This window comes from Gobius niger (genome assembly GCF_951799975.1).
Source record: "Gobius niger genome assembly, chromosome: 3".
NCBI lineage: Eukaryota > Metazoa > Chordata > Actinopteri > Gobiiformes > Gobiidae > Gobius > Gobius niger.
Window position 1 is genome coordinate 2,047,941 of NC_136854.1, and position 25,598 is coordinate 2,073,538.

General features: G+C 40.6%; 1 protein-coding gene across 1 annotated transcript; it reads left to right on the forward strand.

Annotated features, from left to right (window-relative positions):
• Positions 1-327: 327 nt before the first annotated feature.
• LOC306960563 (protein NLRC3-like) lies at positions 328-25,037 on the forward strand (the record flags this gene model as incomplete). Its single annotated transcript, XM_079552996.1, has 13 exons — positions 328-352; positions 3,685-3,878; positions 4,653-4,737; positions 6,608-6,686; positions 8,273-8,368; positions 8,734-8,838; positions 8,947-9,010; positions 9,113-9,299; positions 9,367-11,149; positions 11,214-11,381; positions 11,452-11,625; positions 11,721-11,764; positions 24,486-25,037. 13 exons carry the CDS (start codon positions 328-330, stop codon positions 25,013-25,015), a joined length of 3,534 nt encoding a protein of 1,177 aa, XP_079409122.1. The 3' UTR covers positions 25,016-25,037.
• Between the last annotated feature and the right edge of the window lie 561 nt (positions 25,038-25,598).

Consider the following 25,598-nt stretch of genomic DNA (forward strand, 5'->3'; position numbering starts at 1 on the left):
TGTTTCAACTGGGCCACACTCAGTAGAGGTCAGATATATAACTATGCATTTTAATTGAATATGCTTGAAGTAAAACACAGCCTTCATCACAGCTTTCTACTCATGGATTTTCATTTATTTTATATATATATTCAATAAAAAAATAAATAAAAAAATGATATTATGTTTTTAGAATTTGCAGCGGGCCAATTAAAAGTGGGCCATGGGCCGCAGTTGGCCCGCAGGCCGCAGTTTGGACACCCCTGCTTTAGACTAACCCGCCCAACACTGGCCATTTGTTGTGAAAGTTTGCCAGACGGGAAGTGCTCTTTTATTGTGAAGGCAGGAATGACCTCTTCACTGAAGGAAACAGGTGAGGCTAATGAGCGCGACCCGACCGCGCCGCCCCCGGGCCCCCACGGAGGAGCACGCGGGACAGATCGTCATTAAAAGTTTTTAGAGCCGCCATGAGAACAAATGTGGACAAATGCTGCTTCTGGAGGGACTTATGGAATCATTCAGAGGAGCCAAGCTGTGTTAGAACAGAAAAGAAACCGCTAAAGACAACTATGAAGGTAAGCTTCATGCTAATGTTATGCTAACACCAGCTAAAGCGGCGCTAACAGCGGCTAAATGCTAATATGGGTAAAATCCCCTTATAGCACAGCGGTATGATGTTGTGAAATATTAAATCCTATGACCTGCGTGTGGATAGTGAGGGCTGTCCACTCTCTCCTCACCGGAGCCAGAGTCTGTTCAGTCACATCAGACGCGGGTCAGGCGCGGGTCAGGCGCGGGTCGGGCGCGGGTCGGACGCGGGTCAGGCGCGGGTCAGCGCTTTGGCCACAGCCAGAGGTCGGTCCCAAAACCTGGACCTGGTCAGACCGGTTTGACCCTGGCCTTTGTTATGGAACAGTGTTAATTTTACAACATATTTGAATGTAGTTTTAGTCTTCGTCTAAATGAACTAAAGGAGCTAAAATGTAAAATGATGTTTGAACATTTACAATCATCAGAAATGTGTGAAATCAGGAGCGACTGAGACTGAAACACGGCCCTGACTCTGACCTGGGCCCAACACTTCCACAAAGACATGTTTTAACCTCTTAGCCCCCGCCTTAACCCAGCGCCTTTTCTACTGTTCAGCTTTACCCAAATCTAAAAGCCTCTCACCTGGAGAGCGACAGTGCAACGCCTCATTTGAAAGCTAAGACCTACAAAAGTGATTGTAACTTGTCATGTTGTCGCCACATTTGTCATGTTTTTGTGGCTTTTTCATTCCTTTTTTCATTGCTTTTTGTCATGTTTTCTCCACGTTTTTCATCCTTGTTTTGACGCTTTTCTTTGAAGCTTTCAGATTTGGGTAAAGCTCGGTTAAGGCGGGGGGTAAGAGGTTAAGGAGAACATTGAGAGGCCCGTCTGTGCTCCTCCATTTTAAAAACAATGTCAGTGTTAAAGGTTTTTGTAATAAAATGTGGTTTCTCATCTTTAAAAAAGTGAAATATGGAAGAAATGTGTGTAAACTGCAGCGAGAACGACAGATAAAACCAGAGGTTAATCTGACCGATAGAAAAATCCTCACCTGGTCCAGATTTGTGTCTTAATTATTCTAGATTTCGAGTGGCGGCTTGGTGAGGTCTGGAGTCATGTGATTTTAAATGCTTTTCTTTCAGAGAATCCAGCGCTGGATCACGGACTGAGGACTTTCTGACCAGAGGAGCACAGGGTGAGTAAACTCTGCTGGAGCTAAACATCTGATGAAGACGTCACCGGTGAGTGGCTGCTGGTGCTGCTGCTGCTGGTTTTGCTGGTTTTGCTGGTTTTGCTGGTGCTGCTGGTTTTGCTGGTGCTGCTGGTTTTGCTGGTTTTGCTGGTTTTGCTGGTGCTGCTGGTGCTGCTGGTAGGGTTAGGGTTATGGTTCGCTCTTGCTCTCCTCCCCCATCATTGATGCTACTTTGCTGGACGAGCGTCTGATGAAGACGTCAGCGATGAGTGACTACGTTTATATTATACATCCTCCGCATACATACGCACGCACATTCATACCTTTCTCACAGACTCTCTCACTTTGCTTCTCTCTTCTACAACCTCCTTCTACATCCACACATTTACCTCGTCCATTTACATCCTTATATGTAGAGCTGCACAATATCAGGAAAAAACATTTGACTAAACTGTTGTCATGTAATATGTGCCATTTCATTTAAACACAGTTTGTAAATCATTTTTCAGCAAATATTAGGGAAACTTTTTCTTTTAAGCCGGAAGTAAAATAATAAATGTGTCCATCTGTAGTAATTTAGCGACAGATTGTGGCTTCTTACGATAGAGATATTATTTTTGTAGTACATTGTGCAGCCCTACATTCATCCATGAGTCACTGATGCTTGTGTGAATTGGCTGATTCTGGTGTTTCGCTCATGCCGGTGAGGAGTTGCTAATGTTCATGTTTAAATTATGATAAAGACGACAGTTTGACGTAGAAAACAGAGTGAGTGTATTTGCAGATGTGCAGGTGCATTGAGTGTTACCCCAGGCTCACATTAACTACGGTCCGGGTTCGGTCCTGATCCAGTCCGGGTTTGCCCCAAACTACCACTCACGGTGAGTCCGGCTGACACTGTGGCTCCGCCGGCGCCAGACGCTGCTCCAGGCACAGAAATGGCACTCGCCAGAACAGAAGTGCTTGCGGGTTTCCCTCTTGGTGTGAGTTCACGTGATGATCAGCCCCGTGTACAGGTAGTTTTTTTAAACAAAATCCGTATTTGCCAGAACGACGACTCTCCCAGTGAAGTGGAGGCTTTAACACACTAGCGCCCCCGTGTCACCGGTAATGGAGGAATGTTTACATTTCCGACGATACGCTAGCGTACAGGTGGTTAACGAGACCAGATAAGTCGTTATGCTAAACTCTGTTAGCTGTTGATGCTAAACTCTGTTAGCTTATAATGCTAGTTTCTCACTGCTACTGATGCCATACTGTGTTTGTCGCTGATGATAAACACTTTTAGCCGCTAATCCTAGACTCTGAATGCTAAACTCTGTTAGACGTTAATGCTGAAATCTGTGTTAGCTTTTGATGCTAACCTCTGACTGACAGCCACTAATGCTAAACTGTTTGCTGCTAATGCTAACCTATGCATTTTTGCTGCTAATGCTAAACTCTGTTGGCCACTAATGCTAAACTCGGTTAGCCTCTAATGCTAAACTCTGTTGGCCGCTTATGCTAAACTCTGAATAAGTTAGCCGCTAATGCTAAACTGTGTTGGCTCCTGATATTAAACTCTGCTAGCCGTTGATGCTAAACTCGGTTAGCCTCTGAATGCTAAACTAGTCATCTTTTATTTTAATGCTAACTTCTGACTGTGTTAGCCGCTAGTGCTAAACTCTGTTGGCCGCTAATGCTAAACTCTAAATGCTAATCTGTTTGTCGCTAATGCTAAATTCTGTTTCAGCTGATAGTGCTAGCCTCTGACTTTTTGCCGCTGATGCTGAACTTTGAATGCTAAACTTTTGCTGCTAGTGCCAAAATCTGTGTTTGCTTCTGATGCTAACCTCTGAGTGATAGCCGCTAATGCTAACCTCTGACTGATTGCTGCTGATGGTAAATTCTGTGTTGGCCCCTGACGCTAAACTGTGTTGACCGCTATTGCTAAACTTTGAATGCTTAACTCTGTTAGCCGCTAATGCTAAATTCTGTTTTAGCTACTGATGCTAACCTCATCCTCCTGTCCCGCCTCAAATCCAACCTCAACATCACCGGCTCTGCTCTGTCCTGGCTTCAGTCCGACCTCACAAACCGGCAACAGTTTATCCACATCAACAGCTGCTCCTCCTCCATCGCCCCCTATCTCAGGGTGTTCCCCAAGGTCAATATTGGGACCCCTCCTATTCAACCTGTACAGGCTTCCATTAAGTCAGCTAATAAACAGCAACAATGCGTTGGATCAAAAAATGCCGGTCACGGGCACTCGAGCCGCTGTACATGCATGTATTGAATTCAGTCACAACTTATTACGTAATTTTAAAAGAAAGACATCGAAAAAAAATAAAACATCGTTGCGGGGCTGGCCATGTCGGGTTAGAACCGGCTCCAAATGCGGGACCCGCGGGTTGAAAAAAACCCTGACCCGCGCATCACTAGTAACTGATTAATTTTCATGTTGATGTTTTTATTGATTTTATCTGTTCTAGTAACTTCATGCAACTGTGAAGCACTTTGTATTGCCTTGTGTATTGTGCTCTACAAATAAACTTGCCTTGTAAAAAAAGAATTATAAAAATAAAAACGGAAACGAGGATGAAGACTCAACAAAAAAGCAGCAAAAAGTGACACACAAATGTGAGTAAAAACACAACAACAACAAAAAAGAGCAATGAGAAAATATACACTGCTGCTCTCCAGTTTAGAAGCTTTTAGATTTGGGTAAAACCAAAGTGGAGAAAATGCGCTCAGTAAAGGCGGGGATAAGAGGTTTATTTGTTTTCTGCCAGTTCAGGGTTAGAGTTAGCAACTATTCATATCCAAAATCCCCAAGTGTTCTGGAGAGTTTACAGCCGATCTGCCAGTGTGAGCCCTCATTTGAAAGACTTGAAGATCTGTGTGAGTGAATCAGAACTTACCTCACACCATCACCTGAACCCCTGACCCTAAACCGAACCCTGACAGTCAGGAACAGGTTAAGGTCCTGCAGATCCCCAGGCCCACGTTAACCTCCCGACAGCAGATCAGTGAAGTCTTACCTGGAGCAGCCTGTGGTCAGTCTGAGCTCAAGCCTCTCACAGTCTGCACTGGACACCGGAGCTGAGCTGGACCCGCGACAAGAACCAGTGCATCAACAGCACTTTAACTGGAGACATTAAACTCCACACGCTGGACACAATAAAGCATGAAGATATGAGACTTTAGGAGCTGCTTTAGGAGCCGCCCTCATCACTGTCTACTATATGAGCCTCTCCTCCTGTCACCTGTCTGCAGCCCCGCCCACCTGGACCGCAGCCAATCCAGGTGCGGCTCTGAGTAACACCAGGAAGAAACGCACAAACCGCTCTCTCCGTCAGACGCACTTTTCTCTGGGACACGGTGGACTCTGTGGATCCGCTCAGGTTCGACTGCTCTCATCATATTCAATCCCTGCTCTGGCATAGACCTGGTTTAGTCCTGGTTTAGTCCTGGTTTAGTCCTGGTTTAGTCCTGGTTTAGACCTGGTTTAGTCCTGGTTTAGTCTTTCTTCCTTCATTTCCTGGTTGTTGGTCTAAAGTCTGATTCATTGACTCTTTAATCAGATCTAAAATGCTCAGTTTCATGTTTATTATTTTTAGCTGAGTCATGTTTATCACTATTTTCTAATTAAACCTAGTTGTAATTTCTGTAGCTGTAATACTGACATGTGACTGACATGGGTCTTTACTGTTTGTAAATTTGAAAGAATGATGTCTGATTTTTTTTTTATAAAATCTAAAAAAATAAATAATCAGAAATCATTCTCTCACTTCATTTCTGATTTTTATTTTATTTTATGAACTTTAGATCTGTAATCATGGCATCTTAAATACAGAAATAGTCAATTATATTTTCAACATAAAATTATTTGTTGTATGAATTCAGCTACTTTTTTTTTGTAGTTTGTTTTCTAGTTTAGTTTTGAACCTAGTTTGTCGCTGTAACAGGAAGAACAAATATTTAAATGAATAGTTTCCAAAACTCATTCCTAACTTTCCTTTACATTTCTAAAATCCTTATTATTTTATTCAACTTCAAGTTATGCTTTATAAAGGGTTAAAACTATGTCTGAATAGTTGGAATTTCATATTTTTGAAATTCTTTGAAAGATCAATGTTTGAGATGGTGACGATTGATCGATGAAATAATCAAAGACAAACCTGGTTATTTAATATGAATTATGTTACGTCAAATGTCAGACCCAGGCGGTCAATTTACACTCAATCTATTACATTTGTAAAACACTGAAACTTACAGACTATCACTTTAATCCTGTAATGTTTCCATGACGTTACTCGAGTAAAAATGTAGCTCCTCCCACTTGTGCCTCTTTCAAACACATGAGTCTAATCACTGACTGTGGAGTCACGTGAGGCGGAGCTGCTCTTTGCTCTTGGTCGGGCAGGTTCCACAGCATTTCTTTAGAGACACAGACGGGACAGAAATCTTGTCATGTTTGTCACTATTTTCTAATCAAACTATAGTTGTAATCTCTGTAGCTGTAATACTGAGCTGTGGCTGTAGATGGCACTGTACGACTTTGATATTTGTCACAATGAGACTGACTTTTAAACTGTGAAATCACTGATTATGTGTTTTTTTGTATTTTATTGGAATTTGATGTGGCATCTCACATTCATTGAGAATCAATTACATTTTCAACATAAACAAAATATTTGTATAAATTAGTTTAGTTTTGAACCTGATTTGTTGCTGTAACAGGAATAACAAACATTTTAATTGAATAGTTTCCAAAATTCATCCCTAACTTTCCTTTACATTCATAAAATCCAAATTCTAAAAAAAGTTACTGAGAAACTAAGTTTTTATTCAGAACGACAAAAAATCAGGGATAGAGCCGTTTATTGGACAAGTGATGAACTGTCTCACTGTGATGTCCTTCAGGTCTGTGGCTGAACATGGATCCAGAGCTCAGAGAGGACGGAGCCTCGACCTCGAAAACCACTGACCCCAAAGCTCAGAGGTGAGATCCACCACTGTCCTTTATATCAGAGTCTCTAACTCTGCCCTTTATATCAGAGTCTCTAACTCTTTATATCAGAGTCTCTAACTCTTTATATCAGAGTCTCTAACTCTGTCCTTTATATCAGAGTCTCTAACTCTGTCCTTTATATCAGAGTCTCTAACTCTGTTCTTTATATCAGAGTCTCTAACTCTTTATATCAGAGTCTCTAACTCTGTTCTTTATATCAGAGTCTCTAACTCTGTTCTTTATATCAGAGTCTCTAACTCTGTCCTTTATATCAGAGTCTCTAACTCTGTTCTTTATATCAGAGTCTCTAACTCTGTTCTTTATACCAGAGTCTCTAACTCTGTCCTTTATATCAGAGTCTCTAACTCTGTCCTTTATATCAAAGTCTCTAACTCTGTCCTTTATATCAGAGTCTCTAACTCTGTCCTTTACATCAGAGTCTCTAACTCTGTCCTTTATATCAGAGTCTCTAACTCTGTTATTTATATCAGAGTCTCTAACTCTGTCCTTTATATCAGAGTCTCTAACTCTGTCCTTTATATCAGAGTCTCTAACTCTGTCCTTTATATCAGAGTCTCTAACTCTGTCCTTTAAACCAGAGTCTCTAACTCTGTCCTTTATATCAGAGTCTCTAACTCTGTCCTTTATATCAGAGTCTCTAACTCTGTCCTTTATATCAGAGTCTCTAACTCTGTCCTTTATATCAGAGTCTCTAACTCTGTTATTTATATCAGAGTCTCTAACTCTGTCCTTTATATCAGAGTCTCTAACTCTGTCCTTTATATCAGAGTCTCTAACTCTGTCCTTTAAACCAGAGTCTCTAACTCTGTCCTTTATATCAGAGTCTCTAACTCTGTCCTTTAAACCAGAGTCTCTAACTCTGTCCTTTGTATCAGAGTCTCTAACTCTGTTCTATATATCAGAGTCTCTAACTCTGTCCTTTATATCAGAGTCTCTAACTCTGTCCTTTATATCAGAGTCAGACCTAAAGTCCCTTGTGTTCTCAGATCTGCTCCTGGGATCGGCCCAGTGTCAGTGAGCAGTGATCACTCCAATAATCGCTGGATTAATTTTAAAGGAAAACATGGTTCACAGTAAGTCGACTCACACCACTTTATGTTAATGATATTTTAGTGTTTAGGTTTTAGAATTGGACAGATTTATTAGAAATAAACTGTCAGGTCTGTGTTTGAGCGACTTCAGTGACGCAGCGTTTTGATGTAACCGTTGACCTCTTTTTAAAGTGTCTTTTTTAAAATCAGATATGAGTCGATTTACCTCAGATTTCCACTGAGTCCACTCTCTCAGCCGTCTGTTATATTAAAGTCTGATGTGTAAAACAGTGAATAGAAGCAGTGAGAGAACTGTTCCCTGTGGGACCCCAGTGCAGCAACGTCTCCATAAACTCTGGGTTCCCAAAACAATCAAAACACAAAATCAAAAGGTACAAGACTTCAGAGTAGGTTTAGTTTAATCAGATTCTATTGTTTCTGTGAAAGAGCAGATGATCCTTTCCTGAGTCGGATCCAGGACAGTCCCATGTGTTTCACTGAAGTGTTTTTTCTTCTTTGTCTCAGGATCCTCCAGAAACATCCTCTGTCTGAACCTGGTCCCAGCTGTGAGTCCCTCAGTGACCGGTCTATGGACAAACCAATGCACTTCAGGACAGAGCGGTGAGTTTTGATTCTGTGTATTATGGAATATTATTGTCACATAAAGGGAAGGATCTAAGAAAGATCTACAGAAGGAAACAAAGGAATCTTTAGTAAATGTTTTTATTGCTTTGTGACAATAACAATTACTTTGCTGTTATTTCAATATCAAAGGATAAAGAACTAAAATCCAGATAATCGACTGTTATCTGGAAAGCCTGTAAATAATTGTAGCTTTTTATCCACTTTTAAGTGTTTGATAAAACTGTATTGTATCTTAATTTAATATAATTTATCTCTCCCTTGTTTATCCTCAAATAAACCAGGATCCATCACATTTAATTTAAATATTTCATGTTTATTGTAAATGTATTTTTCTGTGTTAGACCCAGTGTTGACGTCAGACCAGAAGGTTCTGAACCAGGCCCCGTCTGTGAGTCCCTCAAGAGCGACTGGTCCATGATGAGCCCACCGACCTTCTCCTCAGATCTGTAAGATTGAGTTTGTTTAAACACAAGGACAGACAGTGGTTTAATGAGGTTCTGAAAGTGTGAGAGAAACAGCTGAATCCTGAGGTGTTTGTTGTGTCTCTGTCACAGAGTGGAGCAGGCTCCAGAGCTCAGAGCTCAGCAACATCACACTCAGCTGGACTCCATATTTAAGGTGTGTCCTTCACTGAAGTTTGGAGATGTTCAGATGAATGGACTTGTTTCACACAGATCCGACACTGACTGCATTTGTGTTGTTTCTAATGTGTCTGTGCAGCTTCTGGAGGAGGACATCTTCACTTTTGTCCAGAAGGAGCTGAAGAAGCTCCACAAGGTTCTGAGCACAGATTACCCAGAATGCTTAGAGCCTGTGGAGGATGAGGATGGAGAGCCTTTTCTGAAGATCACTGTGAACTTCCTGAGGAGGCGGCAGCAGAAGGAGCTGGCTGAGCGTCTGTGGAGCAGTAGGTCCATTTCACTCAGTCATTTGATCTTATCTGAGACTCAGGCTCTGTCTGTGTCTTCATTCAGGGAGATGTTCTGGAGTTCTTCAGGGTAAACTGAAGCGTGACCTGCAGCAGAAGTGTCAGTGTGTGTTTGAGGGCGTGGCTAAAGCAGGAAGCCCCGCCCTCCTGCAGCAGATCTACACAGAGCTCTACATCACAGAGGGAGGGGGCTCAGAGGTCAACCAGGAACATGAGGTCAGACACATGGAAACAGCCTCCAGGAAAGCAGGCAGAGCAGAGACAGCCATCACATGTGAAGACATGTTTAAAGGCCCCGCGGACACAGAGGCGCCCGTCAGAACAGTGCTGACAAAGGGAGTGGCTGGCATCGGGAAAACACTGCTCACTCAGAAGTTCAGTCTGGACTGGGCTGAAGGCAAAGCCCACCAGGACGTCCAGCTGCTGTTCCCCTTCACTTTCAGAGCACTCAATGTGCTGAAGGACAGGAGCTTCAGCCTGGTGCAGCTGCTCCATCACTTCTTTAGAGCAACAGAACAAGTGAGCAGCTTTGAAGATCTGCAGCTGCTTTTCATCTTTGACGGTCTGGACGAGTGCAGACTTCCTCTGGACTTCACCCAAACCAAGGCCCTGACGGAGCCCACAGAGAGCGCCTCAGTGGAGGAGCTGCTGGTGAACCTCATCAGGGGGAGCCTGCTTCCCTCCGCTCGCCTCTGGATAACCACACGCCCCGCGGCGGCCAATCTGATCCCTGCTGAGTGCGTCTCCATGGTGACAGAGGTGCGAGGGTTCAGCGACCCACAGAAGGAGCTGTACTTCAGGAACAGGTTCAGAGACGAGGCCCACACAATCATCTCCCACATCAAGACGTCCCGAAGCCTCCACATCATGTGCTTCATGCCAGTCTTCTGCTGGATCCTCTCCACAGTCCTGGAGCATGTGCTGAAGAACAGAGAGAGAGCAGAGCTGCCCAAGACCCTGACTCAGATGTACATCCACTTCCTGGTGGTTCAGGCCAAAGTCAAGAACATCAAGTATGAAGGAGGATCTGAGACAGACCCACACTGGAGTCCAGAGACCAGGAAGATGGTGCAGTCTCTGGGAAAACTGGCCTTTGAGCAGCTGCAGAAAGGAAACCTGATCTTCTACGAGAGTGACCTGAGCGAGTGTGGGCTGGACGCTGCAGCCGCCTCAGTGTACTCCGGAGTCTTCACACAGGTCTTTAGAGAGGAGCCAGGCCTGTACCAGGACAAGGTCTACTGCTTCATCCATCTGAGTGTGCAGGAGTTTCTGGCTGCTCTTCACGTCCACCAGACCTTCGTCCACACTGGAGTCAACCTGCTCTCCACAAAAACACAGAAGTCCACTCTGCTCAGAGTCAAACCTAAACTGAAACATCTGCACCAGACGGCTGTGGACCAGGCCTTACAGAGTCCAAACGGACACCTGGACTTGTTCCTGCGCTTCCTCCTGGGTCTTTCACTGCCGACCAATCAGAGCCTTCTCCAAGGTCTGCTGACACAGACAGGAAGTAGCTCCCAGACCAATCAGAAAACAGCTGAGTACATCAAGCAGAAGCTGAGTGAGGAAGTGTCTGCAGAGAGAAGCATCAACCTGCTCCACTGTCTGAATGAACTGAATGATGGTTCTCTGGTGGAGCAGGTCCAATGGTACCTGAGATCAGGACGTCTGTCTGAAGGTGGACTGTCTCCTGCTCAGTGGTCAGCTCTGGCCTTCATCTTACTGTCATCAGAAGAAGCTCTGGAGCAGTTTGAGCTGAAGAAATACTGTGCTTCAGAGGAGGTTCTGCTGAGGCTGCTGCCAGTGGTCAAAGCCTCCAACAAAGCTCTGTGAGTGAGGTCTATGTAAGTATGAACCTTCTAAACTTCTCCTAAAACAGTGTGTTTTCTCCAGACTGAGCGACTGTAACCTGTCAGAGAGCAGCTGTGAAGCTCTGTCCTCAGTCCTCAGCTCCTCTAGTCTGACAGTCCTGGACCTCAGTAAGAACGACCTGAAGGACTCAGGGCTGAAGATGTTGTCTGTTGGACTGAAGAGTCCTCACTGTAAACTGGAGCAGCTCAGGTCAGAGGGTTTACTCTTCATCTCTGTGAGTTTGTCATTTCTATGACTCTGTTTAACCCTGTGTGTTCAGACTGTCAGGGTGTCTGATCTCAGAGGAAGGCTGTGCTGCTCTGGCCTCAGCTCTGAGGTCCAACCCCTCCCATCTGACAGACCTGGACCTCAGCGTCAACCATCCAGGAGACACAGGAGTAAAGCTCCTGACTGCTCTACAGGAGGAGCCCCACTGCTCACTCTCCACTCTCAGGTGAGGACAGTTATTACACAGTTATTACACAGTTATTACACAGTTATTACAGTCGACACAAACAGACTGTGGATCTGAGTCTGTGTCTGTTTCAGACTGAGTCCTGCTGGAAAACGATGGATGAACCCGATCAGGAGATGTAAGTCTGACTCTTAATATACTTTTAAAATGTTGGTTGTTCTGAGAAGATTTGCTGTTGTACAAGTTTCTCTCGTGTCGACAGCTGCGATATTGACGTCAGGAGAGTTTGAGCTGTTTTCACTCAAACCTTTAGAACTGAGACCTTCCTTATTATTCTGGAGAAAGTTCATTTAACCCTGTGTTCATCCTGTGTTCATTTTGAACATTTTTAAATATTTATTGTTTTCATTTCCTGACATTTTTTCTGTGTTTCAGCTTGAGACGTGGATTTCTGCAGAAAACGTTCTTTTAAGCCAAATTTTCAGAATCTAGTGTTTGTTTTTGTCTCATGTCTTTTATTTAGTAGATCTGCATTTCCCTGTCGCCCCCTAGTGTACAAAAATGTACACGCCTAAAAACAGCCATAACATCTACATTTTCAATATTTTTTTCCACTTTTTGCATAAATCACATGAACTACTTTTCCAAAACTTCCAAACATGTAATAATGTTCTGGATTTTAACTTAAAATCACAGTTTCAAAACTTAAAGCTGAAAGAAATTGTTCCACAAAAACACAAAAGTGTGATTATATTTGTAATAATAAATTGTAGAGCTGAGGCTTTGTCTGTTTCCAGAGCCGTGTTTGTGTCACAGATGAAGTGAAATTCATTCATTTGGAAGAAAAGGAGTGAAATGTAGCATTTTTATTGTATTTCATCAGATTGGAGCTCATTCCCATTGTCGGCACAGGAATAAAATCACTGTATTTTTTCTATTGAATATAATGGAAATAAACTTCTGTTTTTAAATCTTTATATAAAACATAAAGACAAACAAATCCTGTAGTTTCCCCTGGGCCACAGCTTCAGTATAAACTGACTGTAAACACATGCATCTGTTACAATGTTAGAAAAGTGGAAAGTTCTGAAATGCAGTGAAAATGTCAAATTCAACTCCTTTTCTTCCAAATGAAACGCTGACATCACAGATATGTGACTTTTTTCCTGTATTACAGTGAGATTTAAAATGTGAAGTTTGATGTGAGAAAAGTCCAGGTTCTGCCATGGCTCCATTATATCCTAATGGGAAAATAACATGATTTAATTCATCTGGACGACAGGAACAAGGTCCAAACTGAAGAAATACAGGACAAATGTCAAACCTGACTCTTGTTCTGCAAAATGAAATCAAATATATGACTTTTATACGGCGACAGGGGAGCAAAGACAAAGGAAGTCATGAATGTTTTTATAATGAACAACTGGACATAAAGAATCGTCCACGACAGAAAAACTACAAATGCTTCAAATCCATTTTTTGCTGATCTTTGACACGTCCAAGGCTCTAAACACCACATCAGTCCCAGCTCTGAACTCTTCATTATTATAAAGAGAATCAGCTTTTTATGTTGTTTGTAACAAACTTCAAAGGTTTGGTTTTGAATCTGGCAAATAAAGGGTTAAAACTAGGGATGTCCCGATCAGGTTTTTTTGCCCCAAGTCCGAGTCATTTGATTTTGAGAATTGCCCGATACCGAGTCCCGATCCGATACATAATACATTGTTTTAAAAATTAAGGAAAAAAAATATTTTATTCAACTTGTTTTCATTCTTGGTTTTGGATATAGAGAGTAACTCTACTTTGTTTTTTCTCAAGTAAACAAGACTATTAGTCTTTACAGTGTAATATAGTTTTACACAGAGAGGCTGATCTAAAATCCCATTCTTTGTTACATGTGTTTGTTGACTGGCAATGAAAACAAAACTTGGGCAATACATTTTTTTATGCACTGCAACGTAAAAACTATCTGGCAGCACAGAAAAAAACACAGCAGTAATGTGGCAGTTAAATATCACAATATACTTGGCCAAAAGCTAAATGTGCCATGTTAACCTGATTACAGTCTCTTTAATAAGTAGATATAGGGTGACCACATTTCCCAGCCTGGAAACCGGGACAGGGTTGAGGTCTGCGCACGCAGTGCACCGTCCACCGTCCACCGAGCTGTGCACGTGCACCGTTCACCGTGGCTTGAGCGCGGGTCACCTACTGTGGGCGAGTACAGGGTGCGTGTGTTTTACTAAAGGTTTAAGACAACCAGGAAGGACAACAAGTGCTTCAATTCACCTCCTGAACATAGCTCGGGGATAAGTGAAGAGAGGAGGCAGTGGTTAAGAGAGGAGGCAGTGGTTAAGAGAGGAGGCAGTGGTTATCAGGCTGTAGAGACGAAGTTTCCCCTCGTCTTTCAGCGTTTGCGCACGTATGAGCGCAGCGGGCCATCACGGACTTTTAAACATCTCCACAGAAATGCGTGGAGCGTCTCTCTCCTCTGTGCGGGTCTGAGTAGGCCTGGGTTAATCACATGTAGCGGTGTAATAGCGATAAAAAACAGCTGTCTGCTACTTCTTACCGCTCTCTCCGTCCTGTCTTCCCGTCCGTTCTCACTCCTCTCTCCTCGCTTAGACTACAGTAAACTCTGCACGGGTTATTGGAGATGTTGTTATTGTTCTCCTGCGCTGGCACTTGTGTGGATTTGGGGATTTCTCAGACGAAGGCGGGACACGGACTGAGCGATGGTGCGAGTGGTTTGACGCAGCAGGTGGAGTGAGTGACAGAGGCGCTGGGGGAGAGGACAGAAAGTGGTTCGCGGTAGCTCGAAATCTGATCAAAAGTAACTGTCACACATGTCACACTGATACACAGCCCCGCCCACTGTCACGCAGCCCCGCCCACTATCACACAGCCCCTCCCACTGTCACACAGCCCCGCCTACTGTCACACAGCCCCGCACACTGACACACAGCCCCTCCCACTGTCACACAGCCCCGCCCACTATCACACAGTCCCTCCCACTGTCACACAGCCCCGCACACTGTCACACAGCCCCGCACACTGTCACACAGCCCCGCCCACTGACACACAGTCCCGCCCACTGTCAGACCTCCTGTTTTAACTCTGAAAGAGCTTTTTTTTTTTTTTTTTTTAATTTATTTTCTTATTTCAACTTAAAACCATACATGACTGGACAGGACAATTGACTTCGACAAAGCATAAAAAACGAAACAAAAACAAACACAAAACAGACACACACATACACACGCATACACGTGCACACACACACATGCATGCACACCACATTCTATGAAATGTGCATGGTCTTTTAACTTAATCAAGGGAATATAGAAGGCAAATGTTTAAAAATAGATACAAATAAATATAACTAAACAGTACAAACTAAAATTATGATTAAATACATATTACAGGGAGGGAAAAAATAAATAAAACAAAATAAAGTAAAAAAAAGGATTCATTTTGAAATATATTAAACCGGGGAAAGGGGGAAAATCTTTGGTGATCATACCGCCTTTGCTCTGCCCAATCCCGTCAGACCTTGGAAGCTAAGCAGGGAAGGGCCTGGTCGGTACTTGGATGGGAGACTGTTTAGTAACACCAGGAAGCCTAGCGAATGTAATGCGTGAGTGAGTGTGTGGCGGTGGTCGGAGGGGCCGATGGCGCACACTGGTTGCGAGTATGGAGTGAACAAATAGTGCAATGTAAAGCGTCTTTGAGTGTCCAGAAAAGCACTATATAAAACCAATGCATTATTATAAGGCCCGAGCGCCATCAGGGCTGGCGAAGGGCCTCTTGTAATCCGCTTCGCTCCGCGCACTCCCCCAAAGTGCGCCTCCTATCAAACATGCACTAACGTTCCGTACACGTGCACATGTATCAGAAAACAAACATTGTAATTGGACAGTGTGCGGAGCAAAGCGGAGCGCACTCACCCAAAGTGCGCAGAGCGCACAGAAAAAATGAGCGCGAAGCGCTCCCCTCCTCTCAAACACTCACTAATGCACTCTGCTTGTCGTGCACGTCCCGTGCACATACATATATAATGCAAGAATCAACATTGTAATTGTACAGAGCCTATAAAAGTCAATGGGCGACTGGTCACTGGTCAGTGACCCAGGACCTCTACCATGAGGTAGGAGTGCGCGAGCACTTTCCGAAAATATATAGTTTATGGCGCCCGCGTAAGCGGAAACACTGTTCTCGTGTGGGAAAATTATTCTTTCTTTCTTTCTTTCTTTCTTTCTTTCTTTCTTTCTTTCTTTCTTTCTTTCTTTCTTTCTTTCTTTCTTTCTTTCTTTCTTTCTTTCTTTCTTTCTTTCGCGCCGTCGCGATTTTCACCCAGTGAACATCGACGAAAAGTCCCAGATTTTGGCCCAAAATTCAAACCCGATCCGCCGAAACTTTTGACTATTTCCAAATTTTGAATTTCCAAATAATGGCGCGTTAGCGCCACCTCCGTTTTTTTTTAACATCGCGAGATAGGACGCGGGCAAAAATGAAGTTTGTCGTAGAATCCTCAAAATCGGTACAGACGTGCATCATGACAAGTTGAGCAAAAAATATTATGATGGCAATGCCGTCGGCCATATTGGATGTCGGCCATTTTGGATGAAAGCCCGCGAAGCAGGAATACGCCTCTATTTTGATTCCATGACTTCCTTCTTCACTTCTCAGTCTGTGACTGAAGAGCAAAGAGGCCTCAGCCTTTTTACTGCAAACAAAGAGCTCACTGTATTTAGCGTCATGTTACTGTCACTCATGGTGTCTGACCTAAAGTCTCACTCTGAAGAAAGTCAACTCACATTTACACTAAGAAGGTTGGAACCAGTGTTCATTTCGTCGACTAAAATATTTAGTCTTAATTTTAGTCAGTGTTATTTTTGACGACTAAAATTGGACTAAAACTAAATTAAAAGTTTTTCATGAGACTAAAACTATGACTAAAATGTCCAGATATTTTAGTCGACTAAAATAAGACTAAATAAAAATGAAAAGGAGAGACTAAAATCATCCAAACTTCTATTGAGCGTCTGAAAGAGCCTCAGATCATGTAAATTCTCTGCCAAAGGATCAGCTCTGAGCTTTGTTCATGTGGAGCAGCTCCATGAAGCAGAGGAACAACATTAAATATGATTATAATCAATATTATCAATGCAAAGTCCACTAAATTAGTCTTAAATTTAGTCGACTAAAACTAGACTAAAATTGAAGATATTTTTTTGACTAAAACTAGACTAAATCAAATTACATTTTCGTCAAAAGACTAAGACTAAATTAAAATATGTTGTCAATATTAACACTGGTTGGAAGGGCGCCCCCTTGTATCACCTTGCATCCAAATGCCCCGAACGTAACAGCGGGTCAAATTGACCCGTGAAGGCCCCACAAGGGATGTTCTAACATCCTGCAAACAAATCCAAACAGAAACTGTCCAAAAACTCACAAGTTTAATGGATTTAAGAATTGTGATGCTGCTTGAAGAAGGTCCTTTGGTAAAATATAACTTGACCTGTTCAGATGTTTTTGATTGAAATAGTTTTTGATTTCAGTAAATATGACCTCCTAATGCTGCACATTCAACAAATGACCATTTTCAGTTAATTACAAGCTTTAAAATGTATTGAAACGATGAGTTGCATAATAATTTGGAACAGTGGATTTTGAGTTTTTTTTACTATATTTATTTTTGAAAAAAATACTGTTTTCACTGGAAGATTTTTTCAACCACATTTAAATGATCCTCTACCAGTTAAAGACTTGAAAATTATGCTGACTCTCATTTGAGTTGACAATTTAGGAAATCAGAGAAAAATGTCATTTACATAATAATTTGGAACGCAGTGTTCACATTTTTCTATGTATCAGTCTTAATTTCGTCGACTAAAATATTTAGTCTTAATTTTAGTCAAAGTGTTATTTTTGACAACTAAAATTGGACTAAAACTCAATTAAAAGTTTCTCATGAGACTAAAACTATGACTAAAATGTCCAGATATTTTAGTTGACTAAAATAAGACTAAATAAAAATGAAAAGGAGAGACTAAAATCATCCAAACTTCTATTGAGCGTCTGAAAGAACCTCAGATCATGTAAATTCTCTGCCAAAGGATCAGCTCTGAGCTTTGTTCATGTGGAGCAGCTCCATGAAGCAGAGGAACAAGATTAAATATGATTATAATGAATATTATCAATGCAAAGTCCACTAAATTCGTCTTAAATTTAGTTGACTAAATTTATTTGCAATTTTAGTCGACTAGAACTAGACTGAAGAAATAGAATTACATAGAATTACATTTTCGTCAAAAGACTAAGACTAAAACTAAATTAAAATATGTTGTCAAAATTAACACTGCTATGTATAATGTATAAATTAAGAGCAGAGTTCTCAACATTGTCAAAAAACTTTTTTTTTTCTGACAAAAACTTTGTCAGATACCGAGAGGGCACATTAGCGCATTCCGAAAAATCCTAAAACTAAGACCCTAGGGAGAAAACTTAAAAAACAAAGAAACATAGAGGCAGTAGCAATACCGTAAATTTAGATTGAGGGAGACAAAAGGGGGCAGGGCGGTCGGCGAGGGCCGATAATCGCCGCTTGCGGCTATATTTATTATTATTATTATAACTACCAGTGACTAAGTAGTAGTTACGGTACAAATAGACAAAACAGAAAAATCATCAGATGCATTTCTAATGGAATGATTTTAATTTTATACAGATAAAAAATAAAAATAACAAGATCACCTATCTCTCCTAGATATCCACTCCATCAATTTGGACCACCGTTTTTCATGAAGGCTTTTTTCTTTTGCGGATATTACTGTACATCCCTCAACTTTGTAATAATACTCCATATATCGTAGAAAACTTAATATATTTAAGGCAGCCTTGTTTTTTACTTTGAAAATACATTTCTTACCTAAAAGAATAATTAGGTTAATTAAATTTTTCCATTTTGATTCTCCAAGAAATCCCAACACCACTGAAGGCAGATGTAATTGACATCCAATATTCATATCCCTGAACATTTGCGGTACTCCATCCATCCATCCATCCATCCATTTTCTTCCGCTTTATCCGGGGCCGGGTCGCGGGGGCAGCAGTCTCAGCAGAGATGCCCAAACTTCCCGATCCACACACACCTCCTCCAGCTGTTCTGGGGGGACCCCGAGGCGACACCAGGCCAGCTCGGAGACATAGTCCCACCACCGTGTCCTGGGCCTTCCACGAGGCCTTGTCCCACTAGGACATGCCTGGAACACCTCCCGCGGGAGGCGACCAGGAGGCATCCGAAACAGATGCCCGAGCCACCTCAGCTGGCTCCTTTCGACGTGAAGGAGCAGCGACTCTACTCCGAGCTCCTCCCGGGTAACTGAGCTCCTCACCCGATCTCGGAGGGTGCGCCCAGCCACCCTGCGAAGGAAACTCATTTCGGCCGCTTGTATTCGCGATCTTGTCCTTTCGGTCATTACCCAAATCTCATGACCATAGGTGAGGGTGGGAACGTAGATCGATTGGTAAATCGAGAGCTTTGCCCTCCGATTTGCGGTACTGCTTCCCAAAAAGCTGCCACCACATGGCAATACCAGAATAGATGATCAATAGATTCTGGTTCACTAAAACAAAAACGGCACTTGTCTGATCCAGCAAGGCCCCAGATTTTAAGCATTTTGTTTGTAGGTAAAACATTGTATATAATTTTAATTTGAAAAAATCTGCTGTGCGTCCACCACAGTTTGATATATTGTACTAAAAACCATCTTCCAATAAACCGGTTGGTCCAACAAATCTTCCCATTTTTTAAAAGTTCCATACGGCCAGGTTATCACAAATTTTTGATGGAGATAAAACATATTTATACTTCTATTTATCTAATTTCCATGTAACCATTTGTAATTTCTTAACACAGGCCGACAAACTAATAACTTGGTGCATTCACTATTAATTTTAATTTTCCAATTCCTCCTCAGGGCAGAGAGTAGCTGAGTATATGAATAACGGGAGCAGATATCTCCATAAGTACTAATACGTTGATCATACTGCATTAGCCAACATAACCAACACTCAAGAGCTTCTTTTAGAAACACTGAACCATCTTTTATGAGATCTATAACCAGGGCTGGACTGGCAGAAAAAATCGGCCCGGGACTTTTGGGTCAAGACCGGCCCTCCAAAAAAAAAAAAACAGTCATATTCAATGCAATAGTCGAGGTGATGAGCAAAACAATAAACCCTTGGCTTGAACTAAAACAGTATAAGCTACAAATCGAGGACAATAGCTGCATTTTGTTTCTGCCGAATTCAAGCTAACACCTCAGAGCACTCAGCACTTTAATCTTTTCATTCATAACTTGAAGGAACTTTTGTAATATTACATAACAATCTTAAAATGTACGTTCCGTTAATGAAGTTCCACTCGCGACTGCAACACAAATAAACTTCTCAAAACCAACCAAATTATCGCACTGTAGATTCAAGATTAAATGGTAAAACTCACCACGGAGTTATGGAGGTGTGGTGTGAAGATAGAAGTCCCAAAAAGGCCAAACATTGTAAATCCTTTCAATGGAAACTAGAAGATTTACAAACTGCGCGCACTGACGACGAGGGGCAAGACGGAGTCACCTGGCCAACTCCCAGCATGCACTTCTTTGCAAACATTTGTCTAAAATGTATACAAAATAGAGGTCTAAGGTTCTGTGGGTCCTGGAGGGAGTTACAATAAACTATTTCCTCTTATATTCACAATGTGAGGGGCATGAGTGTTATGTCCCAGAGGCCCATTGCTCATTATACGAGATTATCTGGGAACCATGACTCAAGAAAGCGTGCTACTAGAGGGGTATAAAAGGCGTCACATCCCTCTAGCGGAGGAGTTGTGTAATTGCATAAATGTAATGATACAGGTTCTGATGGCTTTTCACGTTAATTGTGGGCCGGTGTCAGGTAATATGGGCCTTATTTCAGTGTGATTGGCCCATCCGGCCCGAATGTACGTCGGCCCACCGGGAAAACTCCCGAATCTCCCGATGGCCAGTCCAGCCCTGTCTATAACCTTAGACAAGTGAGCTTTCTCTAGTTGCAAGTACATGAAAAGTCCTGTTGAAAAAATTACATGATTTTGTTCGAATAAAACGCTTGTATACCAATTAGGGTTTTCATGTATTTTTTGAACAAGAGAGGCTTTTAAAGCAAAACAAAGTGCTTCTAGGTTTAGTAATTTAAACCCCCTACTTTTTATTGTAAAACATATCTCTCTTTATCTTTTCTGGTTTACCGTTCCAGATAAATTCAAATATTTTTTGTTCATATGTTTTAAAAAAAACTCCTGGATGGAGAGGGAAGTGACATAAATAAATAAATGAATTGGGGCACTACTAAGGAATTTATCAATGCTACCATTCCATATAAGGTTTGAGATGTACCATTCCATGGTTGTAATATATTTTCATTTTTTTTTAGTTTGGTTTCATAGTTCACTTTGAGATCCCTCAGACTTTCTGGGATTTTGATGCCTAGAATATTGACTGGACCATTTGTCCAATCTATTGACAGATTACTCTGGATTTTGAAATTAGTTTTTTTGAGGCTCCCAATTCGAAGAACTTTACATTTATCATAATCCAATTTTAAACCAGAATAAATAGATTTTTTTTTCCAAAAGATCCAATAAGTTGAGGAGGCCAGAGTGTTTTGGTCTTATCAAAAAATAGGTGTCATCTGCATACATAGAGATTTTCGACTCAACATTACCAATTTTCAACCCTTCAATTTCTTAATTTAATCATACTTTTATGGCCAATATTTCCATAAAAGCACGATTAAAGTAGGGTGACAAGGGACAGCCTTGTTTAACTCCTCTTTTTATTGTCACTGGATTAGAGATATTGCCGTTATTTATTATTTTACATCTTGTATCATTATAAAAAACCTTTACCCATTTGATCAGTGAATCACCAAAATTAAAAAATTCAAGAAGTTCAAGGAAGTTTAAATTAATCTTATCAAAAGCCTTTTCCAGATCCGCAATAAAAAATAATCCTTTTTCGTTATAGGTTTCATAGTTTTCGATTATCTCTATTAATTGTCTGATATTATTTCCAATACACCGACCTTTTAAGAAACCTGACTGATCATAGTGTATAATACTTTTTTTTTTTTTTTTTTTTTTAATTCATTCATTCACCTCAGACATAGCCACAGTCACAGTATACATTGAATAAAACAAAAACATAAATAACACAACAATACCAAAATCACAATACATTTCACAGACAGATGCTTCCAGACTAAGACAAGACAAAGACAAGACAAACAAACAAACACAAAGACAGGACATACAAGACATACATACCAGTCCTTGACATATTTTTCATAAATTCCATATTATTTTTTACATTGTATTTTACATTATATCTACATTATTACATTATATTTTACATTATATTTTATATTTTACATTTTACAGTGGCTCTCAAAGAATGGGCACTCCACCAGTCTTCCTTTATTCTGTTCATCCTTATACACATTTTTATCTTGTTTGGTGTGTTTATTGATTGTTTTATATTAATTTATCTATTGATTGTTTTATATTAATTTATCTTAAGATCGTTGATTGTCTGATATTATTTCCAATACACCGACCTTTTAAGAAACCTGACTGATCATAGTGTATAATACTTGGCAAGACACATTTTAGCCTTAATGCAATGCATTTTGCAAGGATTTTTATGTCATAGCATTGAAATGTGATTGGCCTCCAGTTTTTTATCATATCTGGGTTTTTGTATTTGCCACCAGCCTCCTGCTTCGAAAGCAGGGAGATGATTCCTTCTTTTTGGGTCTCAGTACCAACTTGGTAAGAATAGTTAACACATGTTAACATGGGCTTTTTTAGGATATCAAAAAAAGGTCTGATATACTTCCACTGGTATACCATCGACACCAGGTGTTTTTCTTTTTTGAACGGACCAAACCACTTCATAGAGTTCCTCCTCTGTAATTATGCCCTCACAAGATTCTTTCTGAGAATTATTCAGCTTTTCTTTAAAGGAAATAGGCAAGACATTTTTAGTATCGACTGAAGGCAAGTGTCCATCAAATATTTTCTCGTAGTATGTATCTTTATATCTTTATATTTTTATATTGTTTAAAATTTCATCTTTAGAGCTTAGGATTTGTCCATTATTCAATGTTATCTTGGAAATATTTTTTTAGAGTAATTTTTCTTTTGATAATTTAGAAAGAATTTTGTGCATTTTTCTCCATCTTTCATCCATTCTGCTTTTTTAAATAGGTAGCTTTTTAGAGAGCGGCTTTCCACTAACTCATTTAACTAATTTTGTTTCATTTCCAATTCATGAAGTTTATTTTGAGTTGGATTTTCTGTATTATCTATTTCAGAGGTAATGTTTTCAATTTCAGAGTGTGCTCTCTCTTTTTAAATTGTTTATTTTTCCAAGATGAAAAACCTATAGCATAACCTCGGAAACTACATTTAAAGGCTTCCAATACCATCAGTGGATTAGCAGAGCCCGTGTTATATTCAAAAAAGGTTTCAATGAAATCATTTGTTTTCTTAATAAACTCTTCATCCTGAAGGAGAGCTTGGTTAAATTTCCAATATCCTGGACCTCGTTCTTGTTTCACCAGTGATAGTTTTAAACCAATTTATCTTCGATGGAGGCATCTATTACTTTGGATATTAATCTAAAGGAAATTAAGAAAAAATCTATTCTACTGGCTTGATTTTGCCTCCTCCAAGTATACCTAATAGATTGGGGATTTTTAGCTCTCCAGATATCCACTAATTCAAGTGAATCCATAATATTATTAATCCTGTTCAAGGCTTGGGGATGATAACTTTTAATAATTTTACCTTTTCTGTCCAATACGTCATTCAATGAGGTATTAAAGTCTCCTACCATAATTAATTCACTCGCTCTATCCTGGAGAACATTTTCTATTCTATAAAAAAAGTAGGTTCATCAGAGTTGGGCCCGTAGAGGTTAATAAGGCATAGATCTTCTTCTTGAACTGTGATATCTCAGATCAGCCATCTACCATTTTCATCTGATTGTTTTGAGCACAACTGAAAGTCAAAATTTTCTTTAAAAAGAATCATTACTCCCTTTGAGTTTTTTTGTCCATGAGAAAAATAAATTGGACCTTTTCTATTTATTAAACCTGAAACTTTGAGTCATGGAAGACGTGTTTAATGTGCGACATCAAAGTCACTTTGTTTCAACACGTTTGAACTTGAAGAAAGTCATTTGTGAATTAGAACGGAAAATACATTTATTATTTAGAAAAGAAACAAGTCATTAAATATTCTTAAATCAGAAATTTACAGGAACTAAACTAAAGTTACACCTTCATGACTCTGAGACGTGTTTGGTTCCTGATAAACCACTTTCTAACAGTTTAAATGTAAATGTTCATTATGTTTCTTTATCTGCGACAGCACAGCACAAACAAGAATTCAAGTTTTAATACGAAAGAAAACATTTATTAAATGTCACTTCAGAACATTCCAGGTTATGTGTGGCTACGTCACAAGAGAAACTAAACTGAAACATAAATAAATGAGCTCAGCTTCACTCAGACAATCCTGTGAAGCCTTTGGAACAGAAGCATTTTTACAACAGAACAATTAATGCTGCTGTTTTATTCTATTGTCGGGGTGAAATGTTACAAACCGTGGCTTAAAAATGTGCAGTTTCCTCATTTACTTGTATTCTTAAGTGAAAAAACAATTAAATTGATCATGTATTTATTGATATATTCATATTTAAATCTTTGAGTCCATTTCAAATCAGTATAAATGTCGTTCTCCTCTTAAGAGTGAACAAGGACTAACTGTTGCTGTGTTTTCTCTCCGTCAGATTTCACTGAACTCTCTCTGGATCCAAACACAGCTCAGAAAAAACTCAAACTGTCTGACAACAACAAGAAGGCCACAAATGTGGGACAAGATCAGCCGTATCCAGATCATCAGGACAGATTTGAGGACAGGCCTCAGCTTCTGTGTGACTCTGGTCTGACTGGGCGCTGTTACTGGGAGGTCCAGTGGAGAGGAGAGGTTTATATATCAGTATCTTACAGAGGAATGAAGAGGAAAGGACACGGTTATGACAGTTGGTTTGGACACAATGATCAGTCGTGGAGTCTGTCCTGCTCTGAAGATGGTTTCTCTGTTTTGCATGAAAACAACCTAACCCGCCTCCCTCAGCCCGGCTCCTCCTCTGGGACAGTAGGGGTGTATGTGGACTGTGCTGCTGGCTCTCTGTCCTTCTACACAGTCTCCTCTGAGGAACTGATCCACCTCCACACCTTCAACACCACCTTCACTCACACCCTGATCCCTGGGTTTAGGCTCTGGTATTATGACTCCTCAGTGTCTCTGTCAGACTGAGGATCAGAGTCTCGATTATACAGATGAGTTTCAGTCACATGACCTTTTCCTGACATTCCTTTCCCAGTTCATTGATTAAAAAAGTAAATCACTAGAGATGTTGGAAAATCTCCTTCAGATAAATAAATAACTCTCGGTCACGTCTTTGTCTTTTTCTAAATCCTTTTGTTCCAGAATCCTGAGTTCAACATCTGTCATTAAAAACACTCAATAAATGAATTAATAACATTGATTTAAATATGTGACCAATGCAAAGTGGATTCATTATTTATCATTTTTGTTTATTTATATAACAATAAAACCATCACTTCTATTACCATGTCGTTCATTTGTAAGTTACAAATTCCCTGATTTTTGTCTTTAAGGTCATTCTTCAAACTCCTCAGGTGATTCTAGTCTCGTGTGAATCGACGAGTCGGAGGAAACCATTTTAAATCCAGTCCCTCCAGGATTTTGCGATGTTGCGATCGCAACTATTAATGCAACATCAACCAAACTCTCGCAACTTTCCCGCAACTATTCCAATAATCCGCAATTTCTTTCACAACTTTTCGTTAACACCACAATTTATGGGCAACTAAAG